The sequence below is a fragment of the Suillus discolor genome (assembly GCF_016758755.1).
Source record: "Suillus discolor strain FC423 chromosome Unknown F5147scaffold_119, whole genome shotgun sequence".
Lineage (NCBI taxonomy): Eukaryota > Fungi > Basidiomycota > Agaricomycetes > Boletales > Suillaceae > Suillus > Suillus discolor.
Window position 1 is genome coordinate 84,623 of NW_024541366.1, and position 23,467 is coordinate 108,089.

Here is a 23,467-nt window from a genome sequence, read left to right on the forward strand (position 1 = left end):
TACCTATCTTGTGTTTTCCTCCGTGCTCGGTCAGTATGACTCAAACCCTTTCTAGTACAAGTATTTCATCGTTATATCTTCGCACTCATCTATACCAAAATCTTTTTAATCTTGTGTAGTGTTGTTTATACCTTTTGGTGGGGTTTCGTTGAGGTTGTATGTACTGCTACGGTAGCGCCTCGTATTCGTAATCTTTTGTCGTATATCTCAAAGTAAATACACCGCCTTGAAACCACCAATAATGCTTGCCAACTCGGGCTTGGAATGGGCTTGGTACCCGCCGCAATCAAACATCTCGATGTGAGTTGCAAATCCCCCTTGAATATAATGGGTTACTCTATCCATATGCTCAAATAAGAATAGAAAAGAATAGAATAAAAAGACGACTTATATAAGGAAGTCCTTAGAGCCGCTGTTCATTTGAGTAAAACGATGACCCCTCTAAGAGGCACCCGTTACCAGTATGGTGATTCGACGTTTCGGGCCACTAACGCCAGAGCAATCAGGTCCCCGTCTCTTCCCAATATGTTGGTCTCCCCTAGTCATAGAAGGAAGACAATCGCTCCTCCGTGATTCCAATACGTACCGGAACAACCTACGAACCAAATCCTGTGCTACCTAGTGAAAATTTATTTTTAAACATTTGCCAGCAAACCCACTAGCCAGAGTACGAGTCAATCCCAATCTCTCTATCCTCCAGGGTTGCGGGTCTCGAGTCAAGCTGCCTTCTCCATCATGAAGAACATCCATTCCACCGGCACCAGTAGTAGTAGATCCTTACCGACATTATTTTATTTACGGCTTATCTTTGCAAGTATTTTTCAAAGTCCGTAATAATCCAATTCTTTACCTACTAATTCTACCACAACGCACATCGCCCGGAACAAACCTTAAAGCTACTAAATCATAATGCTCTAGAATGCCCTTATAATGAGCTTGAATGAATGCCATCTGACAAGAGATGGCTCGAGACCGCGACAAAGGCTTTTTGGTAGCATGAAGCGGCCCTTCGGAGCTTGAATATACATTGCACAGGTGTGCCCTTCGGGCGGACTGAGATTCGGAAATCAGCCCATATGTCCATTCTGTGACTGCACAAGATGAGGCGTGTGCAAATTGGTGACAGCCAATAATAGCACTTCCACGGGCCATCTGATCGATTTATTTTCCTTGGACTGATGTGAACTTTGCTTGATTGACGGACTGTTGATCAACAAGATGTAGTATACTCTACTTGAAGACATACCATTCATGGATGATCTTTCCCAGCAAGCCAAAAGACTCAATACGATGTTTGGTCAGTCATCTGCACGATTGTAGTCATCGCTGACCAGTGATTTGGACAACATCGGCATCTGGTGGCGTCTTTCTCTCTTGTGAGAAAGACGGCAAGTCATGTGGAGAACGGTGAATGCCGCTTGATGTGCGCCTGTGAACGTTCTTCAGCGGCCCATCTTTCCCGTGAGCATCGGGGAGGTCCCTGCATAGGCTATCAGGATGTGCAACAAGGAACGCTTGGTATTATGAAAAGGCACATTGCAAGGAGTGTGCCGTATTCAGCTCGCAACAAATCACGAAGGTTCGCGGAACCGTAATAAGAGGAATGTATGCATACGGATTTGGATAAAACATCATCTTGCTCCTCCGAGTCGAGCTAATGTTCAATTCTGTGGTCACACGACTATTTTCGTAATCAGTCATCCCGAACTGGGCTTTATACTACGCCAAGGTGTACACACCTCTGGCATTGAATGACTTTATTTGCTTCACAGATAAGCTGCTGACAACGCGACCAGGATGCACGGAAGAAATAAAGAACTAGGGGATTCCTCATGAGTTTGCCTAAATTTTTGACGGATTGAAGTACCACTTTCACGCAGAATGCCTTGTTGTCTATCACGAAGCGAAGGCATCCTTGTTCAGCCTACCCAAGTCGATGTCTTGTTAAGCGGCGCCATTGTGGGAGTCGAGTCCACTATGCACCACAGGGGGATCCAGAACTATGAAGCCTATGATATTTTCCAAGCAATACTGCAGAAGATTACCGTGTTCAGACAAATGCACCAATCCTGAGAACTTACTCGATAGAACCACAGGCAAAAGAGGTGTGCCATAACATATGTGCTATTTCTTCCGAGGCGTGAATAAAGACGACGAACAAAAGTCTCGTCTCTGACTCGAGTATCCCTGTACACAGCCAAGTCAGTATGCCACGTCTAGTGTCACTGTCAGTGACGTAGAAAGGTGAAATGTAAAAATCGGGTAGAGGGCCGAACCCTAGTAAATACGGCACAACAACGTCCTGTTCTTTTCCTAGAATGGAAGGTTGATTGCGGCTGGAAAATTCTGAATAGACTGACTTCAAGTTGGACGTCGAGTTGGTTTTTCTGGTAGATCGAGAGTATGCTGAGAACGGTGTAAGTCCCTGTGATCTCAAAAAGCGCGCTTGCTGAAGGGTGTATTGTAGAAAACCACGCAATGCTAGGTCAAAGCGGGCTTTGGAGGCTCGTGAAGCCAAGGAGGTCGAAGATGTTCGGACAGCGATATTCGTAAAGGGAACTCATACAGGGGAGATTCTGAACGGTGTGATGAAAGAGCTGGTATGTATTGTCCGAAAGCGCTTGGGGTTGGAGACTGATCATCAATTAGATGGCACTCAAACGACCAGACGCAATATCGTTCTCGAAGAAAAACACCGTTCACCCCTTCGAGGACGCTTCGTCCCTTGAATTTTGGGCGGGTAAAAATGATGCGTCCATGTTTCTCTTGGGCCAGTCTACGAAAAAGAGACCTGCAGGTCTTATTGTTGCACGTACATTCGACTCGAGACTACTGGATATGTGCGAACTTGGAGTAGACAATTTCGTCAGCATGGCAGAGTTCAAAGTGAGTCTTTCTCCCTTTGCCGTATAATATAATAATTTTATGGGCGGTAGACACCAAAATCAACACCGGGACATAAGCCCATGATGCACTTCGCATCAGAACTATTCGACACCCATCCACGATTTGTTCAAGTAAAATCATTGCTTATGGACTTCTTCAATGGAGAAGTCATCGATTCGATATGTTTACCAGGGTTGGAGCATGTAATCAGCGTTAGCATCGCACCTGCTCCCTCACTACAAACGGCAAATCCTATTCTAGGCGACTCCCAGGAAGATGATGTCCAAAATCTACCCAAGATCCATATACGGACGTACACCGTGAAGCTACTTCCGTCGGGAACGCGTGTACCACGTGTTGAGCTGACGGAGATGGGCCCCTTCCTTGACCTATCACTGAGGCGTCATCAAGCCGCTGATCCAGAAATGTGGAAGGCTGCTATGAGACGACCAAAGTTGAAGAAGCAAGACTTGGAGAAGGGTCTTGGAAAGAAAAAGAAAAATTTGGAAGTGGACGAAATGGGCGACTTGAGGGGACGGGTGCATATCGCGAAGCAGGATCTCAACAAACTCCAAACGAGGAAGATGAAAGGCTTAAAGAGTATGCCGGTGGAAGAGGACGGGAGTTCAGAAGAGAGCGAGCAGGAGGACGACCCTCGACAGAAAAAGCGAAAGCGGGATTAAGGGTGATTGTATTCATAGTGCATGTCCGCCGTGGGGTTAATTTTCCACGTTCTTTAATGGACGCGGGCAGCTGGGCAGAGAACATGGCCATATGCTACGTGTCTTCCCACTTAAAGCCGTGCCCGCTCCGCTTATTACATAAGCATTTGAACAACAAAGGCGTGGTAGCCTGATTAACTGCCTCTCAAACTACATAGGTAAAACTTCTCATGCGCGTGAATCCTGTTGTTCGTTGACCACAACCACCTGATCTTGCTGGCCCAGACAGCACGTCGAAACTTGATTCCTGAATTATTGAAGTTCTGATCTTTTCAAAAGATCCATTCATTTAGGTTTCAGATATGTCTAGTGCTCGTAAGTCCATGATGCACTTGGAATTTGTACACTTCATTAGACAGCACTTTAGCAGTGACGACAACAACCCCTGCGGCAACATCTGCTGGGTGAGTTCTTTCATTTATCACATTAAATCCAGTTTGGAACTCCAGCGCAGCAGTACTACGACGCCAACAACTACGCCGCCTACTACTACGTCGTCGTCGGCTTCGACTCCGACGACTACGTCCAGCAGTACTACTCCTACTTCTTCGTCGACCTCGACGAGCAGTACTGCTAGTACGACCTCAGCTTCGTCCACGACCCAATCAACCAGTGCTACTTTGTCGAGCACTTCATCCACACAGACCAGTACTTCTGTCTCGGCTACTACTCCTACCGCAATTACAACAACATCGCCAACACCCACTCTTAGTCCTTCAGTTTACACATCAACCAGCGGCGGTGTCGTAATTACCAGTGTAACCTATGTGACTGTGGCAACCTCCACTCCTTCATCTGCTAATGATACCGCCACTTCATCCACTTCGTGAGTTCCATTTTAAAAATACATTCTCACGTAATTCACATCACCGCCATCATAATAGGTTCTTTTCGAACACTGGAGCCGTTGCCGGTGTCTTCACCGTCGTTGGTCTCATCGTTATTGCGATTTTCATCGCACTTGTGACGAACGCCGTTCGCCGCCGTCGTGCCAAGAAGTTTGACAGGGACGTTGCGGAAGCAGCCGCAGAGGCGGCCGCCTCTTCGCGTTCGCCATTTGATGATTACGCGTACTCTAACAATGGCGGTTCGGGCGGTGGATATCCTTACTCGGATACCACCCATGGGACTTTTGGCCAGGCTCCGATGAATCTTCCCAGTGACACATATGGTATGAGTGAGATGACACAGTATGACCCATACGCAGCTGGGGCAGTATCTCTCGCTACGGCTAACGTGGGAAGGACTCGGAGTAGGCAAGACAGTGAAACTCATCGTGCACCAGGCATTGCTGGTGTTGGTGCAGGCAACCTTGCTCGCGAACCGAGCCGCAGGACCCCATACCATGCTTTCGCTGGTCCTGGCCCACAGCCCCACGAAATATCGGATCACACCGCTAGTGGGCGATACAGATCTCGCGGTATCGACTTGCTCGAAGGCGCTGGTCTGGCGGGAACTGGAGTTGCCGCCATGGCTGCTGCCAACAATGGAGCATATATTAACCGCCGGCCTTCGGAATATACTCGTCAGACACATGGAAGTATGCGTTCACATGGGCACTCGCAGGGTCACTCGTCGAGCGAGAACTATTCCCTGCCCATTCAGCCTGTATACCAGTCACCCCCGCGCAATGATACCCAGTATGCAGATGCATACACTGGCTTTGTTAATGCACCATCTCAACCACCCCTGAATCCTGGGGTTTCCAATTCTCATGAGACTTCGCCGTCGCCACCCCCTGCTCAGTCTCACAGTCCTGTGGGCGAGGTTGAGGGTGAAGATTACCACGACGATGGTCCTCCGAGCCAGCGTATGAGTTACGCTGACGACGAAGATTACGGTCAACACAACCGTGTACTCAGAGTACGTAATTCCATAACCCATATTTTTTTTTTTACTCACGTGCTCATAAACAGGTCGCAAATGAGTGAGACCTTCGCCACAGAAATTTCGCCGCATCTGAAATTTGTTGCGGACTTGTTTGCGTATTATATCCGCACCGTCGTCGCTCTTTTCTGTTTATTACTTATATCGATATGTTTTCTTGTGATGAGGACGCAAGGAAAGGTGCTGAACTCTAGCTTATATTCTCGGGCGCCCCCTGGCCTTGGCGCTGTTTTGCTGCGTCACGTATTTAGACTACACACGCTGCTCGGCTAGTACGAACTGTTTAGTGTAGCGTTCACTACAGATTTGTTATGTGCCCGGAGAAACGAGAGAATTTCTGTTGGCTCCTCTTAAGTTTATTGTGTGATATGGTTTGGGTTGTATAAATTCCGATGCACGAAGATCCGTTTCAATGATGTGAACTGCTGTTGGCTGATTTACAACAGATATTTATATTTCCCAAGGCACATCGTCGAATGAGGCCTGAGGCCTGAGGTACCGTCCGTGGTCGATCATCGATCAGGCCCGCAAAAACAAGCACTTGAAGATTGGCAAGCTCTTTCGCTCAGAGTTACGCCGTCATAAATAGCTCACACATAATTCTCCCGGAAAACCTCCGATAGTTGCATGTGCTGCTTTATAAAATACAAAGCTGCGCGCTACTGCCACTGGAGTAATGTAGGCATGTGCAATCAGACGTGATACATGACATGAGAAATCAAGCATCCGCTTGACACTGGCAGCATTGAACTCGTCTTGATCGATGCACTCTTGGCAACTAGCGGAACTGTCCATGCAGAATCCCTACCAGTCGATGGTTGCATAGATAGCTGTTGTTTATGAGAAATCTTGTGAAAGTCCGGCGGAGTACGATAATTTGTCGAGGAAGAAGTCTGATAATAGCTGCAAGGAACATGAGTTCGTTAATTGCTGATACATGTCTGGTTCTCGGGATGACTCATTATTTCTGATGGCTCTCGTCAAGTTCCTATACTCGTTCGAGAAGCTCAATACGTGCCACACCATAAAGGAGGGATCTAATTAGAACCAAGACAGCAGTGAGAGCTACTTGGGTCACCTGGGCGGAATAAGCGCGATCCCATATCACGAATGATCATTACACTGGCCAAATCAATCGCCCAAAGACCACATACACACCTGATTGACAAAGGCACGGTTACGCAGTTCTTGGAGGACAGGATTCATAGGAATCACTAAATCCGATATGATGGTGGATGGCCTCGGACCGCACATGTAAGTACCGGACTCTATCATGAAATTAGAAATGGGATACATTGCCTAACGTATATTTCGATGTTCTCAGCGGGGGGTGCTCGGTGATACGATCATGACGTCCCTGCAGTACGCGATTCGGCCGCAGCACGAATACGGGGACGCTGTGTACAATATTGAATATTCGGAGATCACGATGGTCCTTGAATTGGTGATGAAAAATCGATAGTGACACCAAGTCCCTCAAGTGCCGCGGGCTCGCTATGTGATATGGATTCTCGTGACCCGATCAGTCAAATTCCGCAGCAGCCTACTCTGTCAATCTTTTCTGATTGATTGCACTGAGCGCTCAAAGTGCATCGGCAATGAATTGGTCATGACGACCCGGGCGCGCTGCTACTGATGATGAGTATTGAAGAAACCAAGACACCATAGTCAATGATAGCAACGGACCACATCAGAAGATTCAGAACACCCATTATTAATGTTGTCACGGTTGGGCTTTGAGCGACGTGATCATCCGGCGCGATGGGTGCCATTCACAGATAGGCAAATTGCATGTAGCGGGCGCCGTGACATGATGCACGATGATCGGCTGAAAGCACAAAGCGTCAAAATTTGGTGAACCTCCCAAAACGTTCGATATCAGAAAAGATCGGAAAATGGCGGTGAGTTCTCAGTTGATAGAGGAAAAGCCAGAAAGAGAACAGCGGGCGTTACATGCCGTGTCTAGGCTGGACCGTCACGTGCCAGTCTGATCAATTCTGACATGAAGTATTCAGCCTAGATTTTCCATTCTAGTCCTCATCAGCTACCAAGAGGACATGCAAACGATAACTGCATTGACCATTTCAATACTGATCTGCATCGCTGCAACCCGTTCCACTCAAACCCACATCAAACTGTCAGTTCATCATAGCCTTGACACGTTCTCGACAACCCCACCTATCGATCTGAACGATACACATGCTTGCACAGCGTCATATAAACCTTTCCAATCTCTCCTGGTTGAAGGTCTTTGGCTTTGAGGAAGGCGCACAGGAGCAACGATGAGTGCGTCACCGCGGATGTAGTGGATGAACTGCACGATTTCCGAGTCGGAACCTTTATAATGAAAGTTCTTGTAATCCTGCTAAACGGTCGAACCCAGATCAAATCGCCTGAATGGCGACGGGCAGATCCTCATAACGAAGGATGCCACTCCTAGAGTGGAAGTGTCCATGGGCAGAGATATATCCCAGATCTCAACGAGGATGCGATGTTTGACTGCGGTCTTGAACAGCACGCGGGCGTTTTCTTCCTATGGAACTGCTGCTGAAAAAGGATTGGCTGATCAATGAAAAGTTTACGGTCGACAAAGAACTACCGAATGTCAAAAGATAGCAACCTGAAGCGGCCAAAATGTGGAGTCCTACGTCCACCGAGGTCCAGCTCTTGGAAACGAATTGACGGATTGAGCACCCATGTCACAACCTGTTCTGGTTTCACCTCCGACGACCATGCAACGCCCAATGTCTGATAACAATACCGCTGGCAACACTTGACATATGATAAGGCCTGTCATAGTAGGTTGACCGAGAAACTGGAAGGACCCTTGATATCTGATAGTTACACGTCATGGCGATCCCTGTACACCATCAGGTGCAACATCCTCTTGGAGGTGAGCCATACGCGTATCTCTTAACCGTTGATATACTCATCCTTGTCGGATCGCTACCCAAGATAGAATTCAACCCCCACTGCACGATCAGAGGCGGTGGCCACAGCCATATTTTCACCGTCAAGGTTTCATGCGCGAACACTGTCGATGGACGGAGACACGCGATCAAAATCAAGAAGGGATATGTATACTGTGATGCAGACGCCAAGGATATTCCTCTTTGAAATATTCCCCTGCCTATCGGCGATAGCCTGGAGGATAATATAGTGAGTATTGACTTTCGCACCTGAAGTTTACTATGCCCTATGTCGTCATCGTTCAAAGTATTCCCTACCATGTCCAAGAAACATCACTTGCACATTGTTGCCCAGTCACGACCTTCCGGTGATTTGTCAATCAATATCGGATCTCTTTCTTCCACGCTGATTATGCCCTGTACATGACCGACTTTCGGCCGTGTCTTTTGCAAAACAGAATGAGAAAGAGCACTTCGACAGTCATCTTCGCAAAACCGATGTCACAGAGATCCCCCTGTCTTGCAAAAAGCCGCCCGAAGAATCGACGAGATCACAGAGATTAATCGAGAGATTGTTCATCGTGGTGGTCAACCTAAGTTGACGGGGAATATGACTCGGAGAATGCTGCTATATGTGTTGAGCATCGCTGCCGAACGCTCATGGCGTTGGTCTAATACCGACGAAGGGGGAAAGCCTATGGCACGAGGGGCAAGCAGATAACTGACATCGAACTTGAGGGATCCTATGCTTTTTCTGGCCATAGAACTCCTCAAGTTCTTTACTCAGTCTGCTTTGTCAAAGGTTGTGTATTTCTACTTAGTACTTATAAGTACTGTAATGAACACTGCCTATCACTCGCAGCGGGAGAACAAAAGTATTGTCTATGAATGGGGGATGGGTGAGAACCGCGAGCAGGATCCACTGGCACTACAGCTACCAGTGAGGATGTACAGTATTGGTCGGACGCTACATCGAAAGGTCCTCGGGATCTGCTAGCTTGGTGTCCCTTGAAATCAAGGTTTGCTCTCGGGACGCTTTGTCCAGCTTCGTATGAGCAGTTTTGGCATCAGTGGAATGCAAACGAACATACTACATTGACTGCTGTGATTTTACAAAAATACATCTGCATCGCTACAAGCTTACAAGCCGTTCCACTCAAACCCTTTCTCAAGTACAAAGCTGCCGACTAATGGCAATTCATCACAACTGCTGCCCACCTTGACACCATAAACGCCCTTCTCGACCACCCACCTCTCGATCCTCTCCTCCCAGAACGACACAGCATACTTATCCAGCGTCAATGTTAACGTCTCGCTTTGTCCCGGTTGGAGGTCTTTGGCTTTTCGGAAGGCACGAAGGAGCAAGGGCGGGTGCGTCACGTCGGACGTGGTAGGCATTGAGACGTACAACTGCACGACTTCGGAGCCTGCGAGCTTGCCAGTGTTTGTGACGGTGACAGTGGCGTTTAGGCTGAATTCGCTGTTCGATACAGCTGCCTTGGAGAGTGTCAAGTTCGAGTAAGAGAAGGTCGTGTAGGAGAGACCGTGACTGTCGACGCAAAATCAATCAATCTTCTGTTTTCTGTATACTTGAGACTGATCTACTCACCCGAACGAGAACTGTGGTTTGATGCCTCTATGGTGGAAGTGCTTGTAACCCTGCCAAAAGATTTGAGCGCGAAATAACATCCATGAATGAATCGGACTCACAACGAACAAATCCTCGCCGTAACGGAGAACACCGTTCTCAGAGTGGAAGTGTCCGTGGGCAGAGATATCTTCCAATCTCTTGGGGAACGTCAAGGACAACTTGCCCGACGGGTTCTTCTTGCCGAACAGAACGTCCGCAATCGCGTCGCCCGTAGCGTTACCCAAGTACCACGAATGAACGATCGCAGGGACTGAATCCGCCCACGGAAGTGTTATGGATGAACCCTAGCGTAAACCAATTCGATTGAAGTCATAAATCTCATCTCGATTGCACTCACGGATTGGGTCACGACAACAGTGTTGGGGTTCACTGCTAGCACCTTCTCAATCAGCTCATCTGTACGTCCAGGCAGTGCCAAGGTCTTCCGATCATACCCCTCCGTCTCCCAATCCGCATTCAGGCCGACGACAGCAATAACCACGTCAGCCTTCTTTGCGATCTCTACAGCCTCAGCCATCTTCACATTTTCATCGATCACCTCTGCACCACCAAGACGAACACCGGGGTTGCTGTCCATCACCGTCTCGTCTTCATCACCGTCTGCTGGTGCGCGGACGTTACAGAACTCGACGAAGATGCGATGTTTGACGCCGGCTTTGAGTGGCACGCGGCCTTTTTCTTCCGTGGAACCGCTGCCGAAGAAGGATTGGCCACGGCGTTGGCGTGTCCAGTTGTCAATGACGAGTTGACCATCGACAAAGAGCTACAAATGTCAATGTTCAGTGAGATAACAGCAACGTGGATATGGTAGCGCACCCTAGCCCTTCCAGCAACAGTCAAGCCGAACTCGAACAAACAATCATGTTCGCGGGGCTTCAGCTCACCCTCGAGTCTCATCGTCCAACGTCTCGTGATGCCCTTGGGTGCCGATGTACTGATGAATATCCTCGTCTCGTCAACCAGACGCGTCGAGTAGGGCGTGTTGACTGCAGACATGCTCTCGTCGTCTTCATGCGCGTACCACGTAGCAGTCCAGCCCCGCTTGCCTGAGGGCGTGAAGAGCTCGTAGTCGAGTGTGGGCATCTCCATGTAGGCTAACGGAATGAACAATAAATATACAGCTCTCCTTATGTGAATGACAAAACCACGTACTGCTAGCGCCCTCGCTGTAGAGAACCTCCACGCCTTTGGGAAGCGCAGCGGTAACACCATCATGCGGGGTCACGAAGTACGATGGCTTGAGTGCGGCGGATCCTCCTCCAGAAAGTACGATAGCTTTTGCGTTCCCTCCGACAATAGCAATCTTTTTGATCTTGTTGGGGTTCAGAGGGAGGAGGGCGTTAGTGTTTTTGAGCAGTACGATGGATTCTCCTGCGACCTTGCGCATGAGAGCTGTGTCTTCGGCACTTTCGACGGTACGTTCTATACCATCTCCATCGAGGATCTACGAGTGTTTATCATCAATAAAGAGCATGCAACGGATTAGGAATGTACGCACTTCCGGTGCTTCTTGAGCGACGCGCTTGGCAAGCTCGACAACTTTGCGCGCGCGCTCTTTTACGGTCCTCACGGTCAATTTCCTTGAGCCAATAGACCTGTTCATGAGATCAAGGGTGCGCCACTTGTTGGTACCTGGCATCTCGAGGTCGAGGCCAGCATTGATACTCAAGTCTATGCTGTAGATACCAAACCTAATGCACAGTACGCAACATGAATCACTATTCAACCATACGTGTAAATGAGGAACGTACCAATCGGACATGACGAGCCCCTCAAAGCCCCACTCGCGGCGTAGGATATCTTGCAAGAGATGCTTATTCTCAGAGGCGTGGGTGCCATTGACACGGTTGTACCTAAAATATAACCATGAAGATCAGTACGTGTCGAAGTTCTTCTCCTGTGCTCCAGGAGAAGCACAGTATTTAAAATTGAAATGCGAACGTACGAAGTCATGAAACACCACGGCTTCGCATATTTCTGGGCAAGCATGAACGGCATGAGGTAGATCTCGCGAAGCGCACGTTCGCTTAGGATCGAGTCGTATGCCATACGATCGTCTTCTTTGTCATTGCACCTATATTAGTCCCGAGTTAACAAGAACGGTGATCGGAATCGGATGATGGGACATACACGAAATGCTTGATTGTAGTTCCAATACCGCCTGTTTGAACACCTTTAACGTATGCGGCCGCAATGAGACCAGATAGAAGTGGGTCCTCTGAGAAACTCTCGAAGGCCTGAACAATGGAGGACAAAATTAGATGAGATCAGAGGTATCATTTTGGAGATGGGACTTACACGGCCACCTAGAGGGTTCTGTAGTCGGTTCGGCAGTCATGAATGGGTGCACATGAAATGATGGTAAGAGCAGACATACGCGTTGGATGTTACATGTCGGGGCAAGAATCACAGGCGCAGCTCTGAGCTTGGCCTCGCTTGCGAGTAACTTCAAACCAACTTCCTCGATCAGTTCCGTGTCCCAGGTAGCTCCAAGCGCGGTGGAAGAAGGCAGGCACTTGGCCGGTGTACTCATGAAGAAGTGATTGCCTCTGATACCTGCATATATGCGTCTGAATCATGGCGTTTTTAATCGAGCAGCGAATGTGACATACCGTTAGGGCCATCGCTAACTTTTACAGCGGGTATCCCAAGGCGGGCAATCTCATGTGTGTGCCAGAAGCCAACACCAGCGGTGAGGAGGATAGCCTCGTCCGTAGTGAGCTTCTCGACGATATCATCCACGTCTGCATTTGCGAAATCTGACCACGGCATGATGGGTTTTGAGTCCAAGTGAAATCTGGATTGTAACGACGCGCAGATAGTCTAGCTTCTCACAGGTCTGTGAGTGCGACAGGGATGAAAGATAGGAATGAGCAGGACTTGTCTCTTCTCCGCACTCGCATATTGCTCTCATATATACTGTTCACCATCACTATCAAGTCCACACGTGACATTTCCGAGAATTCTCCGATACCGAAAATTCGCCGTGTCTCTTATGGAGCGAGTCTGGAGTAGCAGTGAAAACTGCCAAGTCGGTCGTTGGTTTGATAGGGTTGATATTGCAATTTTGGGGATGCGTCGATATTGGATAATGGTTCTGGATCATGATAGGATATGCGATATTCCGAATGGGGAGTCCTTGGGAGCTTTCGATGGGTCGGCGGAAGAACACCATTATGCTGGAAACAAAGACCGCGAGAGATGGGGGATACGGCGACCGCCGGTGGTAATATTGTGGGGATTTGTATTCCCAAGAAGTTTATGCTGTGGGGCAGGTGATCCGGACCGTCTTCGTTCAAGGGTTCGCATACTAAGGTTTTTGATAAAAGATAACTGCAAGGAGACAGTAGTAACACGTGCAGAGCGCAGCACACTCATGTGGTCAATAGCTGTGATTAATATCAGCACCGACAAATTCAGAATAGGTCCATGCGTACCACACATGTGACTTCGAGCAGCATGAGCATGGGCAATTGCTAAGCTTTGCCCGGTTACGCGAGTTGATTTCTTGACCACGTGACACAACGACGCGTCCAGTCACTCCGCACAAACTATATCACACACATCCATGATTCCATCACCCGTTAGCACCGCCAACATGCTACGTGTACCAGCGGTACAGCCTAAATCATCTTCACATTCACGCAGCGAACCCCCTTCTCCATCCGAGTTCCTGCAACCATCCTCCTCTGGCGGTCTCACAAAGCCATATCGTCAACCTTCAGCATCACGCGGCACTCCATTAATGAACGCTCGTGCGCTTTCAGGATCCGCAGTCCCCACAAAATCGCGCCCTGAAAAACGTCCTAGACCATCAGCCCCACTTCCAACTACCAACAGCAGTCAAACCACCCGCGTCCGGCCAATGCGAACACCAACACCGCCCCCGGAAAAGGTATGTCTACCCGCCAGCCTTCTATGTTCCGGAGAAGAAACATGCTGACTCGTCTTGCACAAGCCACTGATAGCCATTCTTCCCCCACCCCTCCCAAAATCCCTTCATGCATTGAATTCCCATCCTCCCGCTATATTCTCAGGCAACTTCGACCTCTATGGCATGTACCTCCCCTTTCTCGTCAAAGCCTACCTCCCGCCGGGCAGCACATCCCCCGACTACGCCGCAGTCTACGACACGATCCTCGCTTACCAGTCCAAGCACGACTATACCGCACGATGCTTTCTTTCGCTCAGCTCTGACACAGGTAGAGCAGAAAGCGTTTCCATATTCGATCCCATGATGGAGCGCCCTTTTGATGTGCTGATAAGCAACTTGAAACATCGTGCAGAACTCACGTTCACCTCGAGCGAACGTGCTTCTTTCCTGGCCCCTGAACATAGTCCTGTGTCACCGGGCGTCATTGGTCAAGCGGGGCTCCCTCCTCAATGTGGAGTCAAGAACGCAAAGGGAATATGGAAGATGAAGCGCGTGTGGGTTGGGGAGGGCGTGGTAGGGGAGTGTGAGAATGTTGGTGATGGAACAACGATCGATTGCGTTGGTGAGGCAGCAGACTCCTCGACGAAAGCGAATGCAGGAAAAAAGGCGAGCAAAGCTGTGAAAAAGGAACTTTTTGAAGGCTTCTTCTCCTTCAGCGTCAGCTACGACCAGATGTACAGGAAAGCAGGTCACGGGAGTGGGTCGACTTGTCGGTTTGCGTTTTGGGGTGTCAGAGCGATGAAGGATAATACGGGGAAGGAGATTGGACTTGGGCCCGGGAAGGGAATTGGAGCGGGAATGAGGAGGGCTGGACATTAGAGTTTGTTCGTACGTATACCCCATGTCTTGAGTTTTCCTGAGGCCTGCAACTCCAGTTACAAATAGCGTAACAAAATATCTTGTGCATAGATCAAATATCGATACTTCTGGCTTGTTATATATGTCTCATCGCAGCAAGGAAGTACTCTGGATTATAGAATATTGCAGCTAAAGGTCAATTATTTCCTTATCTTGCACAATGCGTAGTCACCACATACCTATTCCACAGCGACAAGGGGCCTGCATAAGATAAATCCTCGCTGCACTGGAAATATGTCAATTATACCCTCCCCAGTCTTTGCTAAACACTCGCTGTAACACTTATTCTCCTTGAGATGGATGTGAATTGCATAAAACGGCGTCGCAAAGTTGTCAATTCAGGAAACTGCCTGAATCAATTAGCATGTACTAGTACGCCTCGAATATATAAACTCACCTCTTCCAAGTCCACCTCCCTCTCCAGTTCCTACACAACCTCCAGTGCACTGATCAGAATAAACTGATCGAGCAAACACCCCCCCCCCCCCCCCTCTACTCTGCTTCCCTTAGCGGCCTAGCAAAGTCAAGCACGAATCACATAATGGTAATTTCCGACTGCGGTCGTTTCGGTCATATTCTTCAAGAACAGTCATTTCTACGACCAACGAGCTCAACTTGTGGAGTCCATTGCCTAGACGCACGTTCCTTAGAACGATGTACTTTCCGTGTGTTTGCTTCGTAGTCTGTATGGTACGGACTAAAGTGATCACTGTCGGTTAGTGCGATCTTGTCGATTTAGTTGCTTTGGACATGTTTATAGTTCATGATTGACTTGGACATACCTCATAGGAGTTCCGATCTTTGATCCACCGAGCTAACATGCATGTCTGATTTACACGGCTTGCTTGTTTCGGGAAACGGCAAAACGCTAAGTAAACGAAGCACACATTTCCTGACAGTGATGCCGAAGATTAATAGTACTCCAAGCTTCAAGTCCGTGTCTTCACAAAAAGAATCCAATGACGCACACCACTGATGATTTATCCGTACAATGCACAATGCGCGGCTTATTGCCGATATGCTGATCTATAACTTCATGCAGACTTGAATATCTCTCCATGCTTCCCCTTTGTGTAGAACTTGTCCATCCTCGTGATAATGGTATCCAGGCCAGTGATCCAATCATTGAGCTGCTTGTCAAGCACCTCCTGCGGGCACGGCTCTCCATTCGGGTTAGCGGCAAGCTTCTCGTAGAAGCTCTTGCGAGGCGGGCAATATCCAATCGCAGTCTACATCACAACGTTAGAATAAAACCATGGATCGTGTGAGCAATATTTGACGAACGTTGAACATCAAGCCTGCCGCTCTCATGATAGCTCCCTGTATGCTGAATATTCCAGAACCACGGTGAATAGGCCCGAGGGTGACATTATATCCCTTCGTGAAGGCGACTTTGAGATCCTCTGATGGGTTGCTCTGTGCTTGCTGAAGGGATTTGCCTGTGAACGCCAGGGACCGAAGCAGCCACATGAGGCCCTCTGTTGCGCTTCCCACTTTGTTGCTTTTCTCAGTTGGTCACCAATACCTCCAACGTTCCGGACTGTGAGGGAGTCGCATTGTGCCGTTCACGAACTTTCTGGTAGAAGAGTTGGATGAGCAGTTTGATCGATGATCGCTTGCCTGGGAATACCCACTGTGATGTTACCCTGGATGTCAGTTGATGACGGGCGAGAACGCCCCGGAACCAACGGCGCTCATAAGGCTAGGTAAGTTCCTCTGTATGCTGTGAATCAGATGATGCAGTGAATGGTGTAGCGATACGCACTGAGCATGCGAACGACACCGTCACCAGCTTCGAGGAATTCGACAGTGTTGACGCCATCGTCGGTGATGGGCACATCTTTAAACGACTGTGAAATGGATTCATCGGGTGAACCATCGCCAACGTGAGCCTTGGGCTTACCTTGACTGTTTCAAGGAAGGGTGCCATCGTGGAGGATCGAAAATGAAATTGAGTTGCTAACCCTAACCCCACGTCCTATTGTTCATCATATTATTTGCATGTGATGTCGGATCCAGAGGCTAAATTACTACATTACAGACTAGTTCTATACGTTAACACATAAGTAGGACGATGTGTCGGGCAACTTGTGCGCGAGCACGCCCGCCGACCAAGTAGGTGACGTGGTGTCGATCAGGAAAGTCTAATGAAAGTAATAACCGCCCTGAACAAAGACTTCCTGGTAACGAACCAGCCCAAACCAGCCTCCCATTTTCACCTTCGACTGACTCTGATGAGCGTCGTTGAGTATCCAAATTTCATCAGCTTGTTCGAGAGTTCCTCTTTTCCACTGGGATAGACTCACAAAATGTTATATCCTGATGCAGAGAAAACTATGCTAATCAATTTCACTGGACAAGGATCGAGCTCGCTGAAGGCCAGGACTCGTGTTGCATGTTTATATCAGGTAAGGACCAGTACGTGTAGAATGGGGTGACCAGCGAAGGAGTGCGCGTCCTTAATCCAATCTGGGAGTCGTTTAAGCGGAAGAGGGAGAATCTTCTAGCACTGCAGCTGGAGGCGCTTGCAATCCGTAACCTAGGAGCGACTTCGATGATGTGACTAATGCTAGTGCATACTCGTTAAGGCCAAGGTCTTGATGAAGTTCGAAAAAGTACTAGTAGGCTGGCAGGGTAATTCGCATACAGAAGCACGAGGCTACATAGGTTTCAATCGGCAATTGGAAGGTTATTACAGGCCCGGGTGTGCATGCATGCTGCCGCGCGGCATTCAACCTGCCGTGACGAACAGAAGTCAGATTACGTAATGTATTACCAACAATGCTGTAGATGCTTCTCTTCAATTGAAACTTTGACTGCAGCTAAACGCCTACGATAACGTTGCTGTGCTGGTTCTCCAGCGTTCAAATTTTATGTTTCATCACACGTGTCAAAAATTTACCCAAAAGCAGGTAGCCGTCCTCCTGGCGTGACCTTTTTGGCTCATTGACTCGGACAGGTATGTCATTAGATGATCTATCGATTGGTTGCACAGGAACTTTACTAAGTGCAAGCGCTAGCCGTTATGTCACACATTCTTCATCGAACTTCATCGGTAACTTGCGTTATACTCGTCCGAGGGGTGTGCTTATCATCCGAGTCTAACTGTTATCTGTCCTTTAGGGTGAACGCTTCTGTACTTATACCCCAGTTCTATTTGCCATTCGATGTATCACTTGGACCCACACTCTCATCCAAGACCAATAAAGATGCTACCACACAACATTGTTTTCAAAACCCTCCTCCGAGAGATCCCAGAGGCGGAACTCAGGAGAACTCAGAATACTCCTCATTTCACGGGTGGCTTTGGTGATGTCTGGAAATGCACCTGGCCCACCAGTAATCCCCCTCTCACAGTGAGCCCAACTTCAAGCACGCACGCACACACATTGATTTGCCTGAAATTTCTAGGTTGCAATCAAGGTAGTGAGGGTCGCTGACTCCGATAAGACGGCATCGGTGGAAAGGACTGCACTGGTAAGATCTCACGTTACAACATATTAATGTCACTTGCATATTTCTGGTTGACAGAGTATACGACGTGAGGCCTATGTCTGGGCCAACTTGGAAGATGACCATGTCCTTCCGCTTCACGGAATTACAACTGGTTTCGGAGTCTTACCAGCGTTTGTTTCATCATGGATGACAAACGGGTCTCTCGAAAACTACCTGAAAGACGCACCTACTCTTTCGACATCCCAGAAGCTGGACATGGTAAGCGCTTGTGTTTGAAACGACCATCTGAATCTCAAGCAAAGCAGTCACGCCAGATAGCATCCGGTCTCAAGTATTGTGCGTGGTTTCTATTTTTCCACGCTTCATGCAGTTTGAAATAGCCCATTAGTGCATGAAAAGGGCATTGTCCATGGCGATTTGACACCGGTAGATTTATTATCGTTTACAAAACTATGCTTGAGAGATGACGATATCATGAATTCAGACCAACGTACTCATCGACAGTGACAAGAAGCTTCTCCTCTCAGACTTCGGTCTCTCAATGGTCCTCGCAGAATCGGGAAACCCCACATTCAACTCCTATCACGCGGGTAACGTGCGTTGGATGGCCCCCGAAATGGTTGAGGAGCTGGCAAGGCCAACAATGCCTGCAGACGTATATTCTCATGGTTGTATTGTGCTTCAGGTCAGTATATTGTTTCGCTCATTGAGATAGGTGCATGTCTGACACACCGAAGCTACTTTGTGGTGAACAACCTTACTCCTGGGCGGCGCAGGCGATTCACGTGATAACGGCGATGTTGAGAGGAAGAAAGCCCTTTGGCCCGCTCACAGACGTTGATGAAGACCATAAGAAGTATTGGCTGAAATGTCTCTCCGCCGAATGCCAGGATCGACCTGAAGTCACAGGAATCGTAGCATTCATAGAAACCGAGCTGCAGAAGCTTCGATGACGAGTAATTATAGTCAACACTTTCCATGCGGCTGCTACAAATACGTTGTCCGTATCGATTTACGACCTCGCGACTTACTCATACCTTTATTCACCTTTGTACTCGTAACCCTGCTTTAAAGTTTGTGTTTGGAGCTTATCAAATATTGTCTTCCTAAACATGCGCGCCTGCCAAGTGTGACCTTCATATAAGGTGGTGGTAGAAGTTAGCCCTGTTCAGTCGCTAAGGTATTATTCATATGGGAGCGTGCCCCTTCCTCCTTTTTCCCACGGTTTTTTTTTTTTTTCAAAATCTCTATTTCATGTTTATTCTTCATTTGTCCTTTTCATGTTTCTCATTTTGACTCCCCACCCCCTCAAACTGCCTACGTACATCGACATGTCCGCATCACATGCTCGGGGCCAAGATGTGATCTTACAAAGGATTATGTTTGCAGACATTTGGCCAGCATTGACCCCATCACGTCAAACACAACCTCACCCATTTTCGGCTTCCAAATGGCAACTGGCAACGTTGACAAGGGGGGCATAACTTGGGGTTTCATCGGAAAAGTTCCCACGGTCAAGGTGCTTTCTTGAACCATCCCACTTTCAAGTATTTTGCTTATCAATTTATCGCTTGCCTAACATCTTGACCTATTGATATATCGCAAGACCATGGAATAGACTTTCCTTGACCAAGGGCTAAACCTTTGATTTTCATCAGAAAATGTTCCATGGTCAAGTAAGCAAAATGCAAAAATTCACCAAGTCTTGTGATGTGACTTGCAAAAGTGTTCTGTACCCTACCCCCTATGTTGCATTGCCCCTGGGGAGGAGCAGTCACACAAACAAACAAAAAAGCAGTCTTATATTATTATACATATATAAACTAAACTACTACTTATATATAAAGGGGGAGCTATTGTGGTGTGGCGGTGAAGCTGCCTATCATATTGGGTGATGTTTTGGGGTGTTGTGGGGGTTATTCCCACAGTAGGTGGCTAAAAATGCGAAAATTGCGGAGTGTGGGAATAATGTGGGAAGGCCTAATATGAGGAGGTGACAAAAATAGAATATGTTTTTTGTGAATTATGTACTGCCTGGTATGACAAATAGCTGAGTTTCAAAAATGCCAAAAAATGCGGCAGTGTATAATTACCATAATGTTATATAAGCAGAACAGTGGGTACAGTGAGATAATGATTGTATGACTGCCTCAGTTGATATTACATCTCGTATATCGTCTGTTGACATGCACAAAACCTGTTTTGTACATGAACATGGCAAATATCTGGCTTATAATACCTTTCACAATAGCCTATGGTTCTACCCCAGAATTTTCTATGCGGCATTCGTATTTTAACTGTTTAAAATAATACTTATCCTTCTGGAAGATTGCCTTCAAACTTGTAATTTGTCAATTAGTCAGCAGTTTCTCACACCTCCTATAATTTGCTCATGCATTTTCACATATTCTAGGTATGTTTTGTGTGATGTTCTGACATATTCACATACGCGGGTTTTTCATTTTTATGGTACTGAGAGGAAAGTTTGAGAGACTTCAAACTTCATTACACAATCAGTCTCATGTGACTTGGTGGCACATCATGACACCCATGCAAAGCTTCATCATAACAAATATGCAAGACCAACATTATGGTATTCAACAAGTTAACATTCAGACAGTGAGAGGCAGTGTACATAGCTTTGTATCACAGGTTAGCATAGCCATTAATGTTAATTTGAAAGATTCTGGAATATTCTATTAGCCAAGTTACAGAAAGCCCATTTCCATATTATCTAAGCTTGAGTGTGAATAAGTGAGTGGAGAATAAGAAGAGTGTTCATAAAGCTCTTTTTTAAATTCTCACCTCTAAGATACTAAGTGACACACTGAGTGAAATATTAGGTTATTTCATTCCACTTTTGACACTGTTTCCCACGACATACAGAAGCATATTTGAGGCCACCATTGAGCCATACTTTTTACACTAGCTGGTACATGGTTATCAGTCATCTAGTGCAGATATATTCCAGTTCTCTTTTAGACACAGAAAATCTATTCTGTGGGGAGAATATACATATTTTCATCAGCAAGGGAAGACAAATAAGACTAACAGTCAGTCACTAATATTAAGAAACTTGGCCCACTTAAGACTACATCAAGAGGGTGTACTCTGTTCTGTCCTGTGTCACACTCATTGTATAGTGCCTGAGCAGCAGAGAGTAGGTTTCAAAGCCACATATTAGTTCGGGCTGATCCGTATTTAGAGGCTTAGTTTGATCTCCAATTGGTTTGTGAAGATAGGGAGTATCATTATAGAATTATCGCATAGTCGTACATCTGTATTCATTGAAGTCATAGCACTGCATTGTGCTGTGGAAACAACAATCTTGCTGGGTGGCCAAGAAAAGGTTGGGTCAAGCTAATGCCTAGCTGCTATGTCTATACAGACGTGTTCGACCCTAAAGGGATTTGCTACTAGAACGATGATGGATATGTGCGACCCGAGGGCGCGTTAAGCGCAGGAAAATAGCGGACAAGGTATGCGCGAGGTGTGGGGATGTATCCAAAGGTATCCAAAGCGTGGGAACGCGTGGCCGAAGGTGCGGAAAGTGCGGGAAAGTGCAGACAAGGTATAGGGAAGTCAAGGAACGAGGTTCGGAGAGCATGAGGGCAAAGGTATATTGCAAGGTAAGGAAAGTCTAGGTATAGGGAGGTATAAGGAACCTAATAGGGGCTAAAAAGCGCACACTACAAGGGACTACTTTGAAGGTAAACCTATAGGGAGAGGTATCCAGTATGAGGGAAGTGTAGTAAGTAATACTAAGAAGTAGTCAACTTATACTGTCTAAACTCTCACTCGGAGAGGGAAGGGATAGGAAATATAGTAAATATGTAAGGACATATAATAAGGCTGCAACACATTTTACAAGCCTCAAGGTAAGGAAATTCACATACCAATGGAGTTTGGATGGACTATGGATAGACAAGGGACCTTCCTAATGCGTTTCCGAGGTATCCGATGCGCGGGAAAGTGCGGATAAGCGGATGCACAAAGCACGGGAAAAGCAGGTTCGGGTTCGGACAGAGGTTACTTGCTGGACAAATGATGGACAATGATAAGGAAACTCATAGTGCTCTGTACTCCTTGACACATATATGGCAATGACCCATTTGCAGCCCAGGGAGGATCCGAGTGTCACAGTGCCAGTTATTGACTTTCTTTAGGATCATAGCACTGCATCAAGCCAGTTACTGATTCTGTCCCCCCTTTAGTCACTGTGTACTTCCTTTGAGAACTCAACACACTTTTTCCACAAACAACCACATTATCGACCGTTAGTATTTGTCTGAACCATTGACCATGGTAGGATATTGAAAATTGGTGATTTTACTGTTTTCACATCCTAGTAAGACAGTGTTACCACACTGGCAGTTTCTGTCACTGCTGGACTTAGTGTTTTTGTGACAAGCTTGACTCGGAAGGAGTTGAAGGAGTGGCTGAAACCTTAAATCATCGGTGGTACATACAGTAGATATTTTTACATGTATGCTACATGTTTGCAACCGATTCACTGTGCTACAAGCTGCCGAAAATCCTATAGTCACAGAGTCAGGTGCTCGGATTGGACCAACTCTACACACTGTATTGGCTATATATTGATGCTTCTAATTAGAGCCCTTAGTACATGGGAGTCACACATGAATTTGCTAGGCACTTTGCTAGTAGTACTTATGTATGTACAAATCCTCATCTGACTCGTGAATTAGTAATGAGTTTGGGAGTCATTGAGCTTGTTGTCCTGGGACATGTTTCTCCTTCAAGTTTTACAAGTCTCGCATAGTAAAGCATTGAAAATTAGTGCCATATTTACCAGTTACCATTTTCTTTCTAAACTCATTCTTTTAGACTTATGGTCATCAGCACAAACAGTGGTATCTATGCTTGATTTCTACAAGACATAATGATGGGGGATGGTTATCAGTCCAATGAGGATGGCTCCGGCTTACACTCACCCATATTCAGGGCTCAATTTCCTTAGCTGGACGGATACAGTAAGTCAGACCTATTGTCTTTTCAAAACAATTTTAATTATCATTTCACATGTTGTCCACAACAAAGTCCACTATTATCAAGATCAACTAGATATACAACATGCAGTAGGCATCCTAGCCTCTCAGTTTGATTACACCAATATCAACATCTACCTGCACCCTCACCTTCT

The 23,467-nt window shown here is 47.1% G+C and overlaps 6 protein-coding genes across 6 annotated transcripts; 4 read left to right on the forward strand and 2 right to left on the reverse strand.

Moving 5' to 3' along the window:
- The first annotated feature begins 2,304 nt into the window (after positions 1 to 2,304).
- Positions 2,305 to 3,763, forward strand: F5147DRAFT_726775 (Brix domain-containing protein). Its single transcript, XM_041439199.1, has 4 exons — positions 2,305 to 2,417; positions 2,468 to 2,600; positions 2,650 to 2,886; positions 2,937 to 3,763. Exons 1-4 carry the CDS (start codon positions 2,404 to 2,406, stop codon positions 3,567 to 3,569), a joined length of 1,017 nt encoding a protein of 338 aa, XP_041285634.1. The 5' UTR covers positions 2,305 to 2,403; the 3' UTR covers positions 3,570 to 3,763.
- Positions 3,764 to 3,765: 2 nt separating this feature from the next.
- F5147DRAFT_726776 (uncharacterized protein) lies at positions 3,766 to 5,928 on the forward strand. Its single transcript, XM_041439200.1, has 5 exons — positions 3,766 to 3,923; positions 3,976 to 4,012; positions 4,063 to 4,434; positions 4,493 to 5,471; positions 5,525 to 5,928. Exons 1-5 carry the CDS (start codon positions 3,911 to 3,913, stop codon positions 5,537 to 5,539), a joined length of 1,416 nt encoding a protein of 471 aa, XP_041285635.1. The 5' UTR covers positions 3,766 to 3,910; the 3' UTR covers positions 5,540 to 5,928.
- Positions 5,929 to 9,477: 3,549 nt separating this feature from the next.
- On the reverse strand, positions 9,478 to 12,924 carry F5147DRAFT_726783 (glycoside hydrolase family 3 protein). The gene is made up of 13 exons (XM_041439201.1): positions 12,668 to 12,924; positions 12,433 to 12,611; positions 12,354 to 12,371; positions 12,186 to 12,292; positions 12,001 to 12,129; positions 11,807 to 11,908; positions 11,554 to 11,746; positions 11,208 to 11,499; positions 10,872 to 11,149; positions 10,393 to 10,818; positions 10,115 to 10,339; positions 10,014 to 10,063; positions 9,478 to 9,953 (listed from the first exon to the last, which is right to left on the reverse strand). The coding sequence occupies exons 1-13, from the start codon at positions 12,825 to 12,827 to the stop codon at positions 9,545 to 9,547; spliced, it is 2,568 nt and encodes an 855-aa protein (XP_041285636.1). The 5' UTR covers positions 12,828 to 12,924; the 3' UTR covers positions 9,478 to 9,544.
- A 901-nt stretch (positions 12,925 to 13,825) lies between these two features.
- F5147DRAFT_726787 (uncharacterized protein) lies at positions 13,826 to 15,179 on the forward strand. Its single transcript, XM_041439202.1, has 3 exons — positions 13,826 to 13,947; positions 14,011 to 14,976; positions 15,027 to 15,179. The coding sequence occupies exons 1-2, from the start codon at positions 13,921 to 13,923 to the stop codon at positions 14,806 to 14,808; spliced, it is 825 nt and encodes a 274-aa protein (XP_041285637.1). The 5' UTR covers positions 13,826 to 13,920; the 3' UTR covers positions 14,809 to 14,976; positions 15,027 to 15,179.
- A 494-nt stretch (positions 15,180 to 15,673) lies between these two features.
- On the reverse strand, positions 15,674 to 16,805 carry F5147DRAFT_726789 (het-c2 protein). Its single transcript, XM_041439203.1, is given in 6 exon segments — positions 15,674 to 16,076; positions 16,132 to 16,353; positions 16,373 to 16,423; positions 16,513 to 16,570; positions 16,609 to 16,697; positions 16,751 to 16,805. The coding sequence occupies 6 exon segments, from the start codon at positions 16,775 to 16,777 to the stop codon at positions 15,882 to 15,884; spliced, it is 642 nt and encodes a 213-aa protein (XP_041285638.1). The 5' UTR covers positions 16,778 to 16,805; the 3' UTR covers positions 15,674 to 15,881.
- Positions 16,806 to 17,641: 836 nt separating this feature from the next.
- F5147DRAFT_726792 (kinase-like domain-containing protein) lies at positions 17,642 to 19,414 on the forward strand. Its single transcript, XM_041439204.1, has 9 exons — positions 17,642 to 17,806; positions 17,868 to 17,902; positions 17,971 to 18,203; positions 18,259 to 18,324; positions 18,379 to 18,561; positions 18,609 to 18,639; positions 18,692 to 18,729; positions 18,788 to 18,988; positions 19,041 to 19,414. The coding sequence occupies exons 3-9, from the start codon at positions 18,015 to 18,017 to the stop codon at positions 19,254 to 19,256; spliced, it is 924 nt and encodes a 307-aa protein (XP_041285639.1). The 5' UTR covers positions 17,642 to 17,806; positions 17,868 to 17,902; positions 17,971 to 18,014; the 3' UTR covers positions 19,257 to 19,414.
- The last annotated feature ends 4,053 nt before the right edge of the window (positions 19,415 to 23,467 follow it).

Bases quoted from the DNA above. Each gene is read 5' to 3' on its own strand.
- F5147DRAFT_726775 (XM_041439199.1), top strand. The intron at 2,601-2,649 runs GTATGTATTGTC...ATCATCAATTAG, and splicing joins ACGGTGTGATGAAAGAGCTG to ATGGCACTCAAACGACCAGA. The intron at 2,887-2,936 runs GTGAGTCTTTCT...TATGGGCGGTAG, and splicing joins TCAGCATGGCAGAGTTCAAA to ACACCAAAATCAACACCGGG.
- F5147DRAFT_726776 (XM_041439200.1), top strand. The intron at 4,013-4,062 runs GTGAGTTCTTTC...ACTCCAGCGCAG, and splicing joins CCTGCGGCAACATCTGCTGG to CAGTACTACGACGCCAACAA. The intron at 4,435-4,492 runs GTGAGTTCCATT...CCATCATAATAG, and splicing joins ACCGCCACTTCATCCACTTC to GTTCTTTTCGAACACTGGAG.
- F5147DRAFT_726783 (XM_041439201.1), bottom strand. From the start codon at position 12,827: ATGCCGTGGTCAGATTTCGCAAATGCAGACGTGGATGATATCGTCGAG. The intron at 11,909-12,000 runs GTACGTTCGCAT...GTTATATTTTAG, and splicing joins CCGTGGTGTTTCATGACTTC to GTACAACCGTGTCAATGGCA. The intron at 11,500-11,553 runs GTGCGTACATTC...AAACACTCGTAG, and splicing joins TCGCTCAAGAAGCACCGGAA to ATCCTCGATGGAGATGGTAT.
- F5147DRAFT_726787 (XM_041439202.1), top strand. From the start codon at position 13,921: ATGCGAACACCAACACCGCCCCCGGAA. The intron at 13,948-14,010 runs AAGGTATGTCTA...CTCGTCTTGCAC, and splicing joins CACCAACACCGCCCCCGGAA to AAGCCACTGATAGCCATTCT.
- F5147DRAFT_726789 (XM_041439203.1), bottom strand. From the start codon at position 16,777: ATGGCACCCTTCCTTGAAACAGTCAAG. The intron at 16,571-16,608 runs GTATCGCTACAC...TCTGATTCACAG, and splicing joins GTCGTTCGCATGCTCAGTGC to CATACAGAGGAACTTACCTA. The intron at 16,424-16,512 runs GTCATCAACTGA...CTCTTCTACCAG, and splicing joins GTTCCGGGGCGTTCTCGCCC to AAAGTTCGTGAACGGCACAA.
- F5147DRAFT_726792 (XM_041439204.1), top strand. From the start codon at position 18,015: ATGTATCACTTGGACCCACACTCTCATCCAAGACCAATAAAGATGCTA. The intron at 18,562-18,608 runs GTAAGCGCTTGT...CAAGCAAAGCAG, and splicing joins CATCCCAGAAGCTGGACATG to TCACGCCAGATAGCATCCGG. The intron at 18,640-18,691 runs GTGCGTGGTTTC...ATAGCCCATTAG, and splicing joins AGCATCCGGTCTCAAGTATT to TGCATGAAAAGGGCATTGTC.